Source organism: Nothobranchius furzeri, chromosome 2 (assembly GCF_043380555.1).
Source record: "Nothobranchius furzeri strain GRZ-AD chromosome 2, NfurGRZ-RIMD1, whole genome shotgun sequence".
Lineage (NCBI taxonomy): Eukaryota > Metazoa > Chordata > Actinopteri > Cyprinodontiformes > Nothobranchiidae > Nothobranchius > Nothobranchius furzeri.
Window position 1 is genome coordinate 78,024,814 of NC_091742.1, and position 19,511 is coordinate 78,044,324.

The window sequence follows — 19,511 nt, forward strand, 5'->3', positions numbered from 1 at the left end:
ATTCTCTTCAATTTAGACCTTTTTTATATTTAGAACCATTTTATATAGAAATTAAGTTTAAAATGTGTTTTGTTTCTGTTTTTTCTAGGAAACCTGTTAATATTTTTTTATTAAATTTTATTTTTACATCACACCAAATACAAATTTGGGTGTCAGGAGGATAAGTATTAGCCTGGCAAGCCAGACTAAATAAATGTATTATTTAAACTTTTTACTTTTGCGTCAATGAGTTGTTAGAAGGTTTCTTTCACAGAGAGCAATCTTTGCAAAGCAAGAATTTGGTCTAGTTCACTAGGCTTATTGGTGACGTTCTGTTCAGACTCCAGACCAGCAGGTGGCGATAACTCACAAGTTCATTGATTGCTGACCACCACCAGGAAGAAGAAGAAGAAGTAAAGGAGTGTTAGCAAAGTTAGCTTGTAGTTGTTTGTTGTGTGAGGTGAATATTTGAGTCTCTGGGTTAAACATGGATTCAGGAGAGTCTCTGATGGAGTTTGTCAGCAAGCAAGTAGCTACTGCTAGAAAAATCATCAAAAAGGTTGAAGAAGCCTTGGCCCAGTTCGAGGAAGGGCTTGGTGGTCAGCGTAGACTGTCGGATATGAGCTCGGAACCACGGAGCAGCTCACACGGAGCAGGTAAGAAACACCAGCGGGACTCGTGCAGAGACGGACTGGGACAATAATTTAACCCGGAGTCGTGTCCTGTTATTATTTAAGGCGTGTAGAAAGCTGCTTTCTTGTGTAGATCATCTCCAGCTAGCGGACTTTATGCTATTAATGTTTTACTCCCAGGGGAGGAAGACTACTTTGTTCAGATTCAGATTTCAAATTTATTGGCAAAGTAAAAGTACATTTACAAGGAATTTGTCTTCGGTAGATGTTCGCTCTCTAAAACATACAACAACCACAATAAATGAGAGTAAAAATACCTAAAAACACATAAGAACATGTATACCCACACACATGTTCGTTTACACACACACATATATACATATATACATCCCCCCCCCCCCCCACACACACACACACACATATCCATAAGCATACTGAATAAGTATTAAAAACTACAATAAATGGATGGTAAAATAATCTACAGATTCAGGAGAAAAATGGCTGAAGGAAAGAAACTGTTCTTGTGTCTGGTAGTTTTTGTGTACAGCTACGCATCCATAAATGATTATTTTTCAGTGGGTTGGATTTAAATTGGTATAAAAAACATTGAAAAAAACCGGTTCAAACAAGACTATGCGACCCCTGGTAAGTAATATTATATTTATGTATTTTAGGTCACTGCCAAGCTGAGCTTAGATTTTAACATGTACTGTTTAACCATGAAATTTAAATGTAATAGGGTAAAACCCAGTGCATTTAACATAATGCTGCACTTTAGAAAATGGGTTGAAATATAACATGTTGGTTGGAGCTGGGTTCCGACTATCGGCTTGTGTAGCTCTCGGGAGACCTCTGTTTTCCACCCGGTTCTCCCCGCAGCTCGGCGCATCTCTGTCTGATCGCGGCTTCTGTCTGCTGCACGGTCTGCCGACTTGTGGAGCTCTGGGATGGAAACCTTTCCACCCGGTTCTCCCCAGCGGCAGCTCTGCGCATCTCAGATCGCAGCGGCGCTTGTCTGCCGTGCGGCTGCCGGCTTGTGGCAGTTTTACCCAGCGGTCAGCCCGACGTATCTCTGGCTCAGAAGCTCTGGTGTTGTGCACAGTTAACTTCGGTTGTAGCTAGGTTGCTACTTCTGTTAGCTTAGCTCCCACCTCCGCGTTAGCTTCAGGTTAGCTTGTAGCTAGTTCGACCGGGTGTTGTCAGTTGATCCCAGCCTTACAGCCCCACCCTCAGCTCCACCTCTCTCCCTTTTTGTGGAATTGTCTGGGCTTGGCGGAACCTGTGACACGGTCAAAATGGCGGTGGTGGCCACCTCCCATTTTTCTTCAAAAACGTGTTATTGGAGCCTATGGAAACCCACTGTCCAATATTTATATGTCGATGGTCAAAAAGGCTGAATCTCTATTAGTTTTTATTCTCAGTTTGGCCCTCCCCATTTGCTGGCATGGTACTTTCCTGTTGGATCAGTAGTACATGGAAATGTGTAGAGACCTGTGTGCATAACAAATCTTATCTTCAATGAGTAATATGTGAAAATCATAGGTGGTGGCTTTATCTAGTCCGGTGTTTCCCAACCCTGCTGTCCTCAGGGCACACTGTCCTGCATGTTTGTTTTCCATGTTGCCTTTTTAACTGCTGCCACACACCTGACTTAAAGGAATAAGCGATTAACAGGCATCTGAAGCATGTGATGTCCTCCTGAGGAGCCAACGTAAATCAGATGTGCCGAAGCAGAGACATGGAAAACATTTAGGTTTGTGCACGCATGCGCGATATTAGCAATCCAGCTCAGCATTCAAATCACAACCACCGGAGAAATAACACATCATGACGAGTCGGCAACGGAGCTCAAAGGTTTGGGAGCATTTTACGAAAACAAATGAGAAGCGAGTAGAGTTCAAACTCTGTAAGGTGACACTATCATAGGTCTAGGAACAACTGTATTTTATTATGTTTAGAACATGTTTGAATGTCACATATTTGCTCTAATGTTACAAACGATAAGGATTTATTTTATGTCGCTACGTTACAGTGCTAAAAAATCGCTCTTCTTCTACAATGGACGAGTTTCTTACAATGCCAACCACGTGCACACCTCAACAAGCCAACGTCCTGACCATTTTGAACATGCTGGTAACGGACATGAGACCCCTGTCCATGGTCAGGGATCAAGGTTTTAAAGATGTGATCAAGAAGTTCAACCCAGAATACTATGAAAACTATCTACCAGACCGATCACATTTCACCACCATGATGGAGGAGAAATACGAGACGACCTTCCAGAAGGTGTGTGTGTGTGTGTGTCTTTGTCTCTGTCTCTGGACACATAAAAATAATAGTAGATTTTGATGCATTTTATGATAAGAAACTATTATTAGTTAAAGCATAGTATATATTTTTTCTCTGTGTTATATCTTAACATGCTTTATTTGAAAAAACATTTATAAATTTGGCATCTGAACTAACTTTAATATATTTTATCTTTAAGGTAATGCAGGCCCTCAGAGCTGTGAATGGTTCCCTGACTGCTGACTTGTGAACCAGCCGTGCTACAGAGGCGTACCTTGGTGTGTCCTGCCATTTTCTGAGCAACGATTGGAACATGAAAAGCTTCAACCTTTCCACCATGTCTCTAGAGGAGAGGCACACTGGTACAAATATAATGACTTGGATTGAAGAGGTTTTAGCTTAGTTAGAAATCGTGCCTGTTAAAATTAAAGCAGTAGTTCATGAGAGTGGGTCTAATGTGGTAGCAGCAATGAGACCGCTTGAAGAGAAACATGCCTGGGCCTCTATCCGCTGTGCTGGACACACACTCCAGCTCCTAATGAACACTGCTCTCAAAGAAACCTGCATCAGCAGAGCATTATGTGCTGCTAGGCAGCTAGTGGAGCACTTCAACAAAGTTGAGCTGGCAAGTACAAAGCTGAAGATGAAACGGGAGCAAATGAATGTGAAAAAAATATTCACTGATCCAAGGTGTCAGCACAAGATGGAACAGTACATTCCACATGATAGACAGACTCCTCGAACAGCGATGGCCTCTCGCTGCCACTCTTTCAGATCCTGAGGTGAAACCAAGAGGGACGCAGTACATCGACTTGAAGCCAGAGAAGTGCTTGATGAACTCAAGAAAGGGTTGGTGCCTTTTGAGACCGCTTCTGTTTACCTTAGTGGTCAACAGTACACAACCATTTCAGGTCTTCCACAGGTCATCGAAGGTCTGACACGGTCTGTAAACCACAGCCAATTTCAGACAAGCTCAGGGAAATCTTCCAGTGCAGATGCAGAAAAAGGGATAAAGCAGAGATGGGGAAACATCTGTACAGTTTTTGAAGGGAAAGAAAACATAGTTGTTCTTGCAGCTGCCTTGGACCCCAGATACAAAAAGCTAACATTTTTGGCTCCTGAAGATGTCATCAGAGTGCAAGGGACCATTGAAGTGCCTGCTGTCAAAGAAGAAGCAAAAGCTGGAACAGGTGAGCTTACACAACTGCAGAGGGCTGATGATTCAGGTGTAGTTGAGAAGTCTGCTCTGGATGCTCTCCTTCAGTCCGATACAGAAAGTGATGATGAGAGTGAGCAGGAGGAGGAAGATGCCCAGGACAGAAGGGTCCAGATAGTGAGAGGGGAAGTAAAGGTGTATCTTTGAGAAGCTGCAATTTCTGAGAGAGATGATCCTCTCAAATGGTGGAGTGAAAATGAAGGCTGTTTCTCCACACTTTCTAAGCTGGCTAAATCTTTTCTGTGCATCCCTGCCACTTCCACCCCATCTGAGCGGATCTTCTCTGAAGCTGGGAACATCTGCTCTCATGTTAAACATGTTAAAATGCTATCTTTCCTGACTGTAAACCAGAACCTTGTGTGACTATTTTAGCTGGATACATTTCAGTTTGTGAGCACAAGTCATTTTTTAGTTTTAGTTTTAGTTGCTTACACCCATTTGACATTGTAGCACTTGTATTAACATGTTACAACAACAAAGTTAATTAAAAGTTGTTTGATAAGCAATAAACTTGTCTTTATTTTTAGATTGCACGTAACTTCAAACTAGAAGCTAATGATGGGTATATAGAGCAGCGTAGTGAGTGCATTAAGCTAAACTTCAGAATTAGAATGTTTTATTGCCATATGTGAGAGAAATCAGAACATTAGGAAATTGCTGCAGTACTTTAATGCATGACACACAATTAGTCGACTTAATCGTCAACAAAACTTGCCATTAGTCGACTTATAAATGAATCGTTTGTGGCAGCCCTAAAGTTTATGTTAATCAGTCATGTATGGCAGGCCACTAGAAAGTTCCACTAGCTCCGTGGAGATCTGGAGCTTTCAGACCGTTGTAGAGTGCCGTTCATAAACCCGTTCACACGCCAGAATGAGAGCTCACTTTATTATTCATCAGGAAAAATAAGTGAGAGTTTGGTTTACGTTCACCAAAAAAAAAGAACAAGTTCACAAATGATTGTTAAATTAACTTGTTCAGGCAGTTCTTTTTATAAAATATCTAACTATAAATATCAGATGGGAAAAGGGGAACTAGACAACACCAGTATAATACATATTATGGAGCCTTTTATAACAAGAGTCTGGCATTTCAGGCCCATCATTTTGTTGTTTTATTTCATATTTTTAAATCCATCCCTAAGATCCACGTGGCAGGGGTGAGGTGGTGCCCACTCCTCACCCCTGCCACATGAACCCTATGGGATAAACCATCAACCCTGCGCAATGGTCAACTTTCCTCATGGGGTCACACCCATTAGGACGGTGGGAGGGTTAAACATGAGAGAAAAGTGAAAAGGTAATGCATATCTGAAAAAAGTGCATAAGGTGTGTAGTGACGGGTTTTTGCTGCAGTGCGCTTGGACAAGCTCATCTGTGGGGACAGGAGCGTGCGCTGCGCCGAAGCTGGAGCGCATCAGTAAGCTGCGCTCCCGCACAGGGGGAGGAGATGCAAATCTGTTCAAATGCTGGAAACAAAACTGTTGAGAAATGGAGTCTGGTGTGTTTTCGTGTGTGTGTTAGGAAATTGCTGCAGTACTTATAAAATACTTAATAAAATACTTTTCCTTATAGAATACCAACATGCATATAATTTGTCATCCACAAGGGGGTGCTGCAGCACCCTCAGCACCCCTACTTCCCACAGCTTTGTACTCAGCTTCAGCTCAAACTGTATGACTTCCTCGCAGAGCAAATCTTATGAGTTATGAGCTCACACTACAACCCAGTTCTCTGATGCGACTCGACTGCTCACACTGTACGGCTGGTAGCAGCACGTCGAACCCAAAAATATGCTGAAAATAGCGGTTTTTACACAACACGCCATACTTTTTGTGTTGTTATTGATGTCTGTTGTCCTTCAGGAGTACTGTAGAAGTACGCACAGGGATTTATGTGGTTGGATGAGGAAGACGAAAGAAAAAAAGTAAATCAATTTATTGTGATCAGTTTAAGTTGACATAAACATGGCAAACGCATGTTGTTGACAATCCTTGTCATTGTGTGCGTTAAATAAGTGTATAAATAAAAACGACCAACGTGTGTTAACTCATTCACTGCCAGCCTTTTCCTGATCGGTAAAGCCCTTCGCTGCCAGCGTTTCTCAACGTTTTTACTGTTTTTTTAAGAGTCACAGAACGTTGCACACTAGGATGATCCCAGAACTACCAAAAGAAAGAGTAGGTTCACCTCTTACATCAGGAAGAATTTGCACGTTTCGAGCGTTATCCGTTCTTTCATAATCTGTTGACAAATTGTGATCGGCAGAAGCTTTTCCGGTTCGCGCCTCACGTTTTTTACAGCAACGGCCCAAAACCATCTCCTAACACATGGATTTTCTGCTTCCTGGTCACGTGAGGTGTGACTTATGCAGATGAAGATCGGCTTTAGAGCTGAGATGTTTGTTTTCACGGTGCGGGGGCTCGTTCCGATGCCCACACAGTAAAAAAATGCAAATGATGACTTAAGTTGTCATTGGCCGTGAATGGATGGATTTAAAATGAAGACTTTAGTCATCAATGGCAGTTAATGAGTTACTAGGGAAATAGCTGGCGAGCCATGCTGATACATGTTTGTCCATGAGGTGTGAGCGTTACGGGTACTTTTTGGGTCTTAGCCGCTCACAGCGCCACTTCAACAATGCAATATCCTTACAACCAGGGTCCGAAATTAACACTCACCACTCGCCAAATGCGAGCAAATTGCTCCATTTGGCGAGTAAATTTTTTAGCTCTACCTGCCACCTGGCGAGTAAATGTTTGCACCAAATTAGTTATGTTTATCAGTCATCTTCCATGGATTTCTGATCCTCCTCCCGCCTGCATCCAACGTACACAAACGTACGCGAAACGTGAACGCCGCATCCAACATCATTTCCACCTATCCCATTCAATCAGTTTATCAAGTTAGCAGTTAGCTTCGTGTTAAAACTAGCGGTGAAATGTGGCGGTTTTTAACCGGAGTCAGCCAGCCTTCCAAAAGAAAACTCGTCGAACTGGAAGAAAAACCACCAGGACCAGTGGCAACCAGAAGATTTTGTGAAAAGTGGCGAACTGGAGATGGCGGAGTCGTGAGACAATGGCTACATTGTTGGCCACGTAGCGTTGCTGCCTTTCACAGACACTTTTTCTGCGTGTGCTGCAAAAAGTATAGCCGTCTTCTATCAACTGTCCCTCGGCATTCTTCAAATATCCAAAAAATGTCCATACTTCCTTCTTTGAGGGATAATAAATGTCCCGAGTGCTTAAGTGCGCATGTGTCACCGGCTTCTTCAGCAAATGATACGGTGGCTGGTAAGGGTCACCGCGCCTACGCCGCAGCCACGGTAATCCACCGAGATAATTTTTTTCTTTTTTAAAAACAAGACGGTTATTATTATTGTCAACTTTTTTACCGGGGTTTACTGCTACACCGGTTACTGTGACAACCCTGACACACTTTCAGATATTCTCATGGTGCAGCTGTGTTCTCCAAAGATCAAGGACTATGACCCAAATGAGGCTGTAATGCTTTGGCACAAAGACGGTGTCAGAAGCAGGAGGCCAGACTTCATGGACAGAGAAAACAAGGAATCTGACTAGATTTCAATGAAAGAGTTCATAAAAACACCTCTAAAATAAATAAATAAATAGTAAAAATGACAAAAGAGTTGTTTTTCTTATTCATTGATGTTTTAATTATTTTGTCACTCAGTTTGGAATCAACATAATATAGAATAACATGCTTTAGGTAGATCTAAATCATTTAGAATTTTGGCCGGTAAAAGATATGCTTGGCCGGTAGATTTTCATCATCTACCGGCCAACTTGGCCGGTGAGTAAAAAATTTAATTTCGGACCCTGCTTACAACAGATGAGCAAAATATCAAACACGCCAAAAATCCATGCAAACTCATGGTTGCTGATGTGTAGCTGGTCATGTGGTGTTAATCGCGTATCGTTACCCCCTGTGTACTACACAACGCTCAGCGCAAAATTCGCCCTGATCTTGTAGGTTCTCGCACAAGGGGAAAATTGGTTTAAAAAAGTGGAAAAGTTGCAGTGTATGCCTAGCTTAACAGGGTAAAAGGTTATCATGAATTAGACTTTTTTTGATAAGTTGGGTTTTATCTTTTGACCTTGTGTCGGTGTACTTAACAATAAACAGACTATAGAAAGGAGGCAGGTTTATGAAGGCCTCCAGTCAAAGGAAGAAAAATATTTTCTTTTTGGTGATGGTGACCTGAAAGCATTTTATTATCTTCTATAGATACTTACTAAATCAGATAATGTAAAAGATGTTTCTTCTACACTATCAAATGTTTTATTCATGATTTACTCTTTACCCTCACACTGTTATTCAGTCGAAATTTGTAACTCGCTGATAGCATTTTTTAATGAAAAGATTCAAAAAAATCACCAGGGTGTGGGCTCCCTCTGGTGTCTTTGTCTCGGATGAACACTTTCCTCTGACTTCCACATTCTCAGAGTTTGGGCTTCCTTCTGCTTCAGATTGCAGACCTTATCCGTAGCTCCAAATCTTCCACTTGTCTTCTGGATCCCATCCCTACTAGTTTACTTAAAACTTCTGTGTCGGCCTTGCTTCCAATTATATCTGTTATCCACTCCTCTCTTGTTACTGGTGATGTCCATCAGTCACTGAAGTCAGCTATAATTAGCCCTATACTGAAAAAACCTGGGGCTGATCCAGATGACCTAAATAGTTTTAGTCCCATTTCTAATCCCCCTTTTCTTTAAAAAATCCTGGAGAAAACTAGTTTCACAGCTCCATTCACATTTAACTCGCAATAATCTATTCGAACAGTTTCAGTCAGGTTTCCGTCCTCATCACAGTACAGAAACTGTCCTCATCAAAATAACCCTAACAATTTGCTAATGGCAGCCGATTATGGAGTAATTTCCATTCTGGTTCTTTTGGATTTTAGTGCTGCTTTAGATACAATCTCTCACTCCACTCTGTTGGCTAGGTTGGCATCTACTCTTATTTCTCTGACAGGACTCACATCATTCAAATGAAGACTTTTGCTTCCTCTCCATCTGGTGTCGCTTCAGGGGTTTCTCAAGGTTCAGTACTTGGCCCTCTTCTTTTTATAGTTTATCTGCTTCCCCTCTGGGCTATTTTTAGGAATTTCAAGCTCCAATTTCATTGTTATGCTGATGATACTTATCTTTATGTTTCCACCTCTTCGTCTACTCTTCTTCCTCCAGTAGCTCTCACTGAATGTCTGGCAGAACTCAGGTCATGGTTTTCCAAGAACTTCCTATGACTTAACCCTAAGAAAACTGAGGTGCTTCTCATGGGTACGAAATCTGCTCTGGGGAAGGCTGGCAGCTTCTCTTTAGTCTTTGAGAATGTCACTGTTTCCTGTGTGGATCAGGTTAAGAGCCTTGGTGTTCTGTTGGACAGTACTCTGTCGTTTCAGCCTCATACCAATTCAATTTGAACCAAAGTATTGTTGAGTTACCGCCATCAAAAACCAAGTATCATTAAAGTAGTAGTAACAAGAAATATTTACTGGTACCTAGGGATGTCAGGGTTTTCCTTACATACAGGTGCTGGCCAGTAAATTAGAATATCATCAAAAGGTTGAAAATATTTCAGTAATTCCATTCAAAACGTGAAACTTGTACATTATATTCATGCAATGCACACAGACCAATGTATTTCCAATGTTCATTACATTTAAATTTGATATTCATAAGTGACAACTAATGAAAACTCCAAATTTGGTATCTCAAAAAATTAGAATATTCTGAAAAGGCTGAATATAGAAGACACCTGCTGCCACTCTAATCAGCTGATTTACTCAAAACACCTGCAAAGGCCTTTAAAAGGTCCCTCAGTCTTGTTTTGAAGGCACCACAATCATGGGGAAGACTTCTGACTTAACAGCTGTCCAAAAGACAATCATTGACACCTTGCACAAGGAGGGCAAGACACAAAAGGTGATTGCTAAAGAAGCTGGCTGTTCGCAGAGCTCTGTGTCCAAGCACATTAACAGACAGGCGAAGGGACGGAAAAAATGTGGTAGAAAAAAGTGTACAAGCTCTAGGGATAACCGCACCCTGCAGAGAATTGTGACGACAAACCCATTCAAAAATGTGGGGGAGATCCACAAAGAGTGGACTGCAGCTGGAGTCAGCGCTTCAAGAACCACCACGAGGAGACTCATGAAAGACATGGGATTCAGGTGTCGCATTCCGTGTGTCAAGCCACTCTTGAACAAGAAACAGCGCAAGAAGCGTCTCGCCTGGGCCAAGGACAAAAAGGACTGGACTGATGCTGAGTGGTCCAAAGTTATGTTTTCTGATGAAAGCAAGTTCTGCATTTCCTTTGGAAATCAAGGACCCAGAGTCTGGAGGAAGAGCGGAGAAGCACAGAATCCATGTTGCATGAGGTCCAGTGTAAAGTTTCCACCGTCAGTGATGGTGTGGGGTGCCATGTCATCTGCCGGTGTTGGCCCACTCTGTTTCCTGAGGTCCAGGGTCAATTCAGCCGTCTACCAGGAAGTTTTAGAGCACTTCATGCTTCCTGCTGCTGACCAACTTTATGGGGATGCAGACTTCACCTTTCAACAGGACTTGGCACCTGCACACAGTGCCAAAACCACCAGCACCTGGTTCAAGGACCATGGTATCCCTGTCCTTGATTGGCCAGCAAACTCGCCTGACCTTAACCCCATAGAAAATCTATGGGGTATTGTGAAGCGGAGGATGCAATACGCTAGACCCAACAATGCAGAGGAGCTGAAGACGACTATCAGAGCAACCTGGGCTCTCATAACACCTGAGCAGTGCCACAGACTGATCGAGTCCATGCCACGCCGCATTACTGCAGTTATTGAGGCAAAAGGAGCCCCGACTAAGTATTGAGTGCTATACATGCACATTCTTTTCATGTTCATTCTTTTCAGTTGGCCAACATTAGAGAAACAAACATTTTTTCATTGGCCTTTAGAATATTCTAATTTTCTGAGATACCAGATTTGATGTTTTCATTGGTTGTCACCTATAAATATCAAAATTAAACGTAATAAACATCGGAAATACATTGGTCTGTGTGCATTGCATGAATATAATGTACAAGTTTCACGTTTTGAATGGAATTACTGAAATATTTTCAACCTTTTGATGATATTCTAATTTACTGGCCAGCACCTGTAGGCGTAGCCGTGGCGGCTCGCCACGGCTGAAATCCCACCGCCACGCCTACAACATCCCAAGTTTTATTGATGTTTTTTTTTGCGCCATTTCCCGAAGAAGCAGCGGGAACTACTGTGTTGTTGCTTGTGATCACAGCCGGCAGGTAGCAAGGAGGAGTAGGCAGGGCAGGGTGGTTACAGCTATGAGCGTACGGATAAAGCATTTTTGACGAATACGAGCAAGAAACGAGTGTAAAACTCGTAAATATCTGTAATCGTGCTGAATGAAATCCTCATTGGGTAACTGACTGTCTTCACGCTCTGTGATTGGGCAGTCAGATAGAGCGCCCGCCCCTTCCTATACACAAAACTGCAGCTGGGAGCTCCGTCAGCTCGGCCCAGGCATCAACGCACACACACACACAGACAGTAAAGCCGGGCGGACACTGTGCGACTTTTTCACTTTTTTGAGCAGATTTTCCACTCGTGCGAGAATCCACAAGATCGGGGCGAGTTTAGCGTTGAGCGTCGTGTAGTGTACAGGGGGTTACGAGAGGCGATTAACACCACGTGACCAGCTACCGATCAGCAATCGTGACTCGCACGGACTTCTGGAGTGTTTGGTATTTATCTCGTTCCTCATGAGGGTTGAAGCAGCGCAGCGAGCGGCTGCGACCCAAAAAGTATCAGAACCGCTCACGGCGCATTCGCAATCCTGCATCAACTCCGCTCACCCGCTATTTCCCTAATAACACACGTTGTTCGTTTTTATTTCTACACATTTTTTTTACTCACCAAGATTGTCAAGAAAGCGTGTTTGTCGTGTTCATGTGAAATTAAACTGATCACAAAACACAGATTTACTTTATTTTGTTTTCCTCATCCAACCCCCATGAATCCCTGTGTGTCCTCCTGCAGCACTCCCAAAGGACAACAGGCAAAACCAAAAAGTCTGACGTGTTGTGTAAAAACTGCTATTTTTAGCATATTTTTAGGTCCGACGTGTTGCTACCAGACAGTGGCGGTTCTACATTGAATTACTCCCCGGGCGAGGCCCCCTTTGAGCGCCCCCCCCCCCCCCCCAACCGCCCCCCCCCCCACCACCACCACCACACCACCCCACCTGCATGAACACACGCATGTTTTTTACAAACAGGCATGTTTTATTAGAACGACTATTGAACATTCATTTTTCTAAGTTGCACATATTTACATTAATTACTATGAAGTTGTCAGAATGTAAAGCAATATACATTATATACTGTATCAAAATACATAGAATCAAATATACAAAAACAAACAATAACTAAATATTAAGAATATATGAACATAATATATAATAAATATTCTAAATAGCAAAAATATTTCACACATAACAAACTAAAGATAATCACTACAGCATTGCACTTAGAATAGAAAACACAAACTAAAATTAAAACCTAACCTTGATGCAACGTCATCAATAATGTCATCATATGAAATCTGCTCCCCTACTGAGTGATTGATACTAATCAGAGCCAGGTGAGTGAGCCGCCCCTGAAACATAGGTGACCTCAGGTATGACTTGATCAAGTTTTGAAAAGCTCCTCTCAGCTTGAGCCACAGTGACTGGCAGAGCAGTCCAAAAGTTGGGGTAGAACTCCAATAGATCTTTATCATGATCCATAATATTTTAGAATTGCCTCTGAAATTGTAATTTAAACTGACATAAAAAAACTGTAGACTACCAAAAATGCCAACTTTTACAGAACAAATCATGTAAAAAAATAATCAGTGCAGCCATCTGCAATAAATAAACAGGATAGTTAGTGGTGACTGGGGAGTTTTCTTCTGCTTGTAGAGTTGTTTTATTTATAATTATGTGAACATGATCAACATGTGTTTGTTGTTGTTCAGGCAGGCCACAGGCTGCAGTGAGCATTTAACAAATCCTAGTTTGAATCAGTAAAAAACGATTCAAGGACTTTTTTCGAACCATTTGAATATTTGTTTCAATATTTCAGCCCTGTTAGCTCTGTTAGCAATTAGTTGACCGCATTTAACCGTTAAAATCCCAGTTAACTGGTTCAAAAAATTGAAAACATGCATCATGAGAGCTACATACCTTTATCTTTCTCCTCTTTTTTCTTTTTTTTCCCCCTGAATGGGGCACCTGGTGGTTTTAGCCTTTTTATGTTCATCTCTTCTGTTTGGCTCCTGACTCAGTAAGTTTCCTTTAGTCAGGACTAAACAATTTGACCTTGATGGGGGGGTGACCACAAAATCGTTTTGTTTTTCCTTTTTTTATTCGGCCATTTCACACAATTCAGAGAAACCTGAAAGAATGATAGGCCTGTGTTTATGATATTATGAATGAAATATAGAAGAACGTTAAGATGTGATTGACTTTAGCCAGGTAATACAGTTTATTCAGCCCCTGCCCGCTCATTTCATTTGGGAAAGACGCAGAGGTGAATTCCCCCGCCGCACCCCTCCCCTTCCTGTTCTTCATAGACACACGGTGCACGTGAACGTTCTCAGTCAGCAGGAGCGCCTGCAGCTGCAGGGGGCGCCAACTTGCTGTTTCCAATCCAGACACTGTCATATGACAGATAATAGAAAACCTCGGTGCGGCGCAGATTTCCTTTTTTTTTTTTTACTCCGCGCTTGTGCGCCCCTTTTGTGTCATGAAAAAATGCCGCCCCGGGCAACTGCCCTGTCTGCCCGTGCCTAAAACCGCTACTGCTACCAGACGTACAGTGTGAGCACATGACTCGTGAGATCTACCCTGCGCTGAAGTCGTACAGTTTGAGCTGAAGCTGTGTTACGAGTGAAAAAGTCGCACAGTGTCCGCCCAGCTTATTATAATGTTCACTGTAATGCATCATGATGTTCTTAACAAATAAATTAAATAAAAAATATTGGTCAGTAATGCCAAATATGTAAATTTGTGTTTCAGTCATTTTTATACTGGCTTAAAAATACTTCATTAAGTCTACTAAGCAGGGGTGTAGAACGTTTTTAATAAGGCCAGCCCAGTAATGATCTTGGACCAAAATAAAGGGGGCATAGAGTCAAATAAAGGGGGAAAAAGAAGATGTTTTTCCAGACGCCAAGAAAAATTAAATGCCAAATCCACCCTGCAAAGTGTGTCACTGAGAGTTTAAAACAGAAATTATTCTTGTGCAAATATTGGTGTATTCACCTTTAATACTAGTTATTAAAATGCAGCAGTCGCTGGATTGGTGCAGTTCTAAGTAGAGTGCATCAAATAAAACAATATTAACAGAAAGGTGAGACGTGTCATCCCCCCCCCCCCCAACACCACCTCCACCACAGCTGGAAAAATTCCTAGGGGAAACACTGGATGTCCCGATACGACTAATTTCACTTCCGATAATATACTGATATTGCATCCTTCAGTATTGACAGATACCAATACCAATCCGATACGGTATCGGCACAAATCATACATACTTTAACCTACCTCGTAGTGATATTACCCAATCGGAAAACAAGAGCCAGCAACAGTAACTATGAAAAAAATGACAATTCTTTTTTAACCATTGGTTGCAAAAATGCAGGTGTGGAAACTTAAACCGCCTGAGCACCATTGGCAGTAAAATTTCTCGTTGTGCAGTAAATAATTGAGGACTTACCACCCGGGTGGTGCCCAAGTTTTGTTTGTCTTTTATACCGATGTTCACCTCCCCCTGTGTTCACGCATTTGGGATACATCATGGCCGCGCCCTAGGGGTGCAACCAATGGATCTTCATTAATCCGCAATCCTTTCAGCTCTCTCTATACAATTTGACACCCACACAGTTTGCAGATCGGCCGTGTGGAGGGTGGAGGCGCTACCTGTTCCATGCAAAGGAGAAACGCACAGTGGTGCTGAGGGTGGAGGAGGAGAGGAGCTTGAAAAACTTCCTGCATCGTTTAGGTCGCATGTGTGGGAGCATTTTGGCTCCCCTGTAAAACACAATGATGATACAAATGGGCTTTTTAGTTTATATGACAGGGTTGTTTCTTTGATTGTGTATATTGCACTAGTATCTTGTAACCCTATCTTGAAATTTAATAAATATGCATTTGAAACATTACAGTTGCATATTTATTTTTCAGGATGGACATTTTGTGATCTCATACTTATCTTAAGTTACCTTTTGAGACATGGTGCTATTGGGCTCCTACCCGTAGAGCTTTCTCAAGTACAAATACATGATTGTAGAGAAGAGTTTATTATAGCCTCATAAAATCAACCATAATGATAATAATAATGATTTCAAAGCAAACAGACCTCTAGTATCAGAATAATATCGGTATCGGCAGATATCTAAATCCAGGTATTGGAATCGGATCCAAGTGAAAAATTGTTGATCGGTGCATCCCTAGTACAACGTCCGCATCACTGCAGATGCAGCACCAATCCGCGTATCGATCCCATGCTTCAGCTTTCTCTCACTCGTGAACAAGACCCCGAGATACTTAAACTCCTCCACTTGGGGCAGGATCTCATCCCTGACCCGGAGAAGGCATTCTACTCTTTTCCGACTCAAGCCCCACCATCTGTTGTTATTGTAATAAAAAATTTTGTCAATCACGTTGAACGATCAGCTAACCAAATACTTGATTTATTAACAATCTTGAGATTTTAGGAGGAATGCAGAGAAGCACTCTGACAGACAGGATGAGAGCCGTAGGATAAACATGAGGGAGAGGAGTGGAGATGTGTCTGTGTTCTACGAGTGCCGGAAGAATTATATTATAAGAAGTTTATTAAAATTATATTCAGATGTGTTTTCCAAGACAAAATTTGATAATATTAACACCTTTTCCAAAACAGAAAAAAACATTCCATGTTGGTTTTTAGTGTAAAATAGAAAAGAAATGATAAACAGATTATCTGGTGCAGTTTTTCTAGAATGAGGAAAGATCTGTAAAAGCAAACTGTAGTAGTGTGATGCCTTAGCCTGGCAAGCCAGACTAAATAAATATATCTGTCAGGAAACGTTCCAGGGATGGCTCTCGGTCGTGGGGCTGTTTCTACCTTTGTCTTTCAAACGATCACTGCATGCTACTGGACAGTAAACAACGGGACGTACCCACTGCAACGCATGTCAGTCAAATAGGCAGTCCACTGTTGAAGAAGGCAAAAGTACATAATTTTTCTAAAAATAAGACTTAAACACATCTATCTGCTCCTGATTCTAATAAAGCCCAAGTTCAAATAGTCCAAAATTGATGTAAAAGTCGTTCCAAATAAGCTGTAGCCATCTTGTTTACCTACGTCGCATCATCCCACCCACCAAACCAATAGAGCACCTTGATTGGCCCACAAAGCCAAAAGAGCGCTGTAATTGATGCACCATTGTGGAACAGTCACAGTGCTCTATGGGTTTGAAACCCCAATAGAGACCTGTGATTGGTCCCGCCAGAATGCAGCTGGGGGCCACGGGGCATTCCTAGCCTGCGGCCATAAACAGATCTTTGTGGTTGTTCAATGTTTATTTTCTTTAAGTAAGAGCTATTCTGAGGTCTCATTATTTTCCAAACATCTTTATTTGGAACAGTTTAAAATAAAATGAGATTTATTTTTTATCACATTAATCTACATTTTCTTTTATCCTGTCCAGAACCTCCACAGCATCAAGTTTGGGAAAAAGAGAAGGTTCTGACTGACCAGCAGCTCTTTAACCAGGAGTCGACCTCCAGTTTGGACCAGGAGGAACCAGAACCTCCACTGATCAAGAAAGTCCAGCAGGAACTCTGTAGCCAACAGCATGAAGGGCAGTTCCTTCTGAAGCAGGAAAATATTAACTTCATGGAGACTTCTTCTGAAGAAACAGACTGCCATGAACCAGAACAGAACAGGACCCAACCATTGTGTCAGAGTTCTACAGAAGCTGAGAACCAAGATCAGGGTGGATGCAGGAAAAAAAACTCAGAATCAAAGGGCAATGAAGAACTGACATGTAACAAAAGACGTCAAAAAACCAAACATCATAGAGACAGTGTAAATGGTCAAAAGCTTAAAAGGCAGAAGAGGGCTCACAGAGGTGAAAGGCCATTTTCGTGTGAGCTCTGTGGAAAATATTTCAGTCACAAGTGGTATTTAAATGTTCACATGAGAACTCACACAGGTGAGAAGCCATATCCATGTAAAACATGTGGTAAATGTTTTACCATCAGTGGTCACTTAACTACACACATGAGAACTCACACAGGTGAGAAGCCATATCCATGTAAAACTTGTGGTAAATGTTTTAGTCGCAGTAGTTCCTTGACTACACACATGAGAACTCACACAGGTGAGAAGCCATATCCATGTAAAACTTGTGGTAAATGTTTTAGTCGCAGTAGTGCCTTGACTAAACACATGAGAACTCACACAGGTGAGAAGCCATTTCAATGTAAAAGTTGTAGTAAATGTTTTAGTCTCAGTGGTCGCTTGACTACACACATGAGAACTCACACAGGTGAGAAGCCATTTCAATGTAAAAGTTGTAGTAAATGTTTTAGTCTCAGTGGTAACTTGACTACACACATGAGAACTCACACAGGTGAGAAGCCATATCCATGTAAAACTTGTGGTAAATGTTTTAGTCGCAGTAGTTCCTTGACTACACACATGAGAACTCACACAGGTGATAAGCCATTTCAATGTAAAACTTGTGGTAAATGTTTTAGTGAGAGTAGTAACTTGACTACACACGTGAGAACTCACACAGGTGAGAAGCCATTTCAATGTAAAAGTTGTGGTAAATGTTTTAGTTTCAGTGGTCACTTGACTACACACATGAGAACTCACACAGGTGAGAAGCCATTTCAATGTAAAAGTTGTGGTAAATATTTTAGTGAGAGTGGTAGCTTGACTACACACATGAGAACTCACACAGGTGAGAAGCCATTTCAATGTAAAAGTTGTGGTAAATATTTTAGTGAGAGTGGTAGCTTGACTACACACATGAGAACTCACACAGGTGAGAAGCCATTTCAATGTAAAAGTTGTGGTAAATGTTTTAGTGAGAGTGGTAGCTTGACTACACACATGAGAACTCACACAGGTGAGAAGCCATTTCAATGTAAAAGTTGTGGTAAATGTTTTGGTGTCATTGGTAACTTGACTAAACACATGAGAACTCACACAGGTGAGAAGCCATATCCATGTAAAACTTGTGGTAAATGTTTTAGTCAGAGTAGTCACTTGACTAAACACATGAGAACTCACACAGGTGAGAAGCCATATCCATGTGAAAGTTGTAGTAAATGTTTCACACAGCGTGTTGCTTTGATTAATCACATGAGAACTCAACACATGTGAAATGTCTTTTCCATGTTTGTTCTGTAGGAGATTCAACCAGACATTTTCTTTCTTTCTTTCTTTATTGAACATGCATGCAAATCAATAGACAACCCAAAGCATTCAAAAAGTATCCAAAAAGAAACCCACACATATGTATATGCATATATACACATACACACATACATATATATATATATATATATATATATACATATATATATATATATACATATACATATACACATGTAGAACATGTTCAATGGGAAGGGAACGAAGCTCTGGTAGCTTATATAATCCCCCCCAAATCAAATTTCAAGAAAGACAAAACAAAAATATATATATATTTTCCCTACACTGAGTGTCATTGCCTTTTTCCTATAACATGTTTTATCCTCAATCACACAGACCAAATTTACATTTTCTCATGTTTCAAACCAACCCCCCCCCCCCCCCCCCCCCCCCCGCCATGTTCACAGCTCCCAGTTCACCAACAATAGACAATTACAATCAAATGCAACACCCTTACTACTTTTCCTCCTCCTCCATGTAATTGATTAGTATAATTTTTTTATACTTCTCTTTAAACTTATGCAATGAGGGACTTTGCTTTAGATCCTCACTTAGCTTATTCCAAACTCTTACACCCGTAACAGAAATACAAAATGACTTTATTGTTGTTCTAAAATATGTATGCCTAAAGTTAAGTTTGTATCTGAAATTATATACGTTATCTGGTTTTATAAATAGCATTAATAATTTGTGTGGTAATAATTTCCTATGCACTTTAAACATGAATGTCGCTGTATATAACTGAATTAAATCTTTAAATTTTAGTATTTTAGAATATATAAATAACGGATTAGTGTGGTCTCTAAATCTAACATTGTGGACGACTCTCAGGGCTCTTTTCTGTATGATAGACAAGGGTACAATACAGGTGCTGGCCAGTAAATTAGAATATCATCAAAA

General features: G+C 41.3%; 1 protein-coding gene across 2 annotated transcripts; it reads left to right on the forward strand.

The window, feature by feature from the left end:
- Positions 1–309: 309 nt before the first annotated feature.
- LOC129157145 (zinc finger protein 345-like) lies at positions 310–18,986 on the forward strand. 2 transcript variants are annotated; one of them, XM_070547995.1, is made up of 4 exons: positions 497–635; positions 2,644–2,897; positions 3,100–3,262; positions 16,873–18,986. In XM_070547995.1, the coding sequence occupies exons 3-4, from the start codon at positions 3,214–3,216 to the stop codon at positions 18,558–18,560; spliced, it is 1,737 nt and encodes a 578-aa protein (XP_070404096.1). In that variant the 5' UTR covers positions 497–635; positions 2,644–2,897; positions 3,100–3,213; the 3' UTR covers positions 18,561–18,986. The 2 variants fall into 2 exon arrangements, with proteins under 2 accessions (XP_070404095.1, XP_070404096.1); XM_070547994.1 differs by lacking the exons at positions 2,644–2,897; positions 3,100–3,262 and having other exon boundaries at positions 310–635.
- Positions 18,987–19,511: the final 525 nt, after the last annotated feature.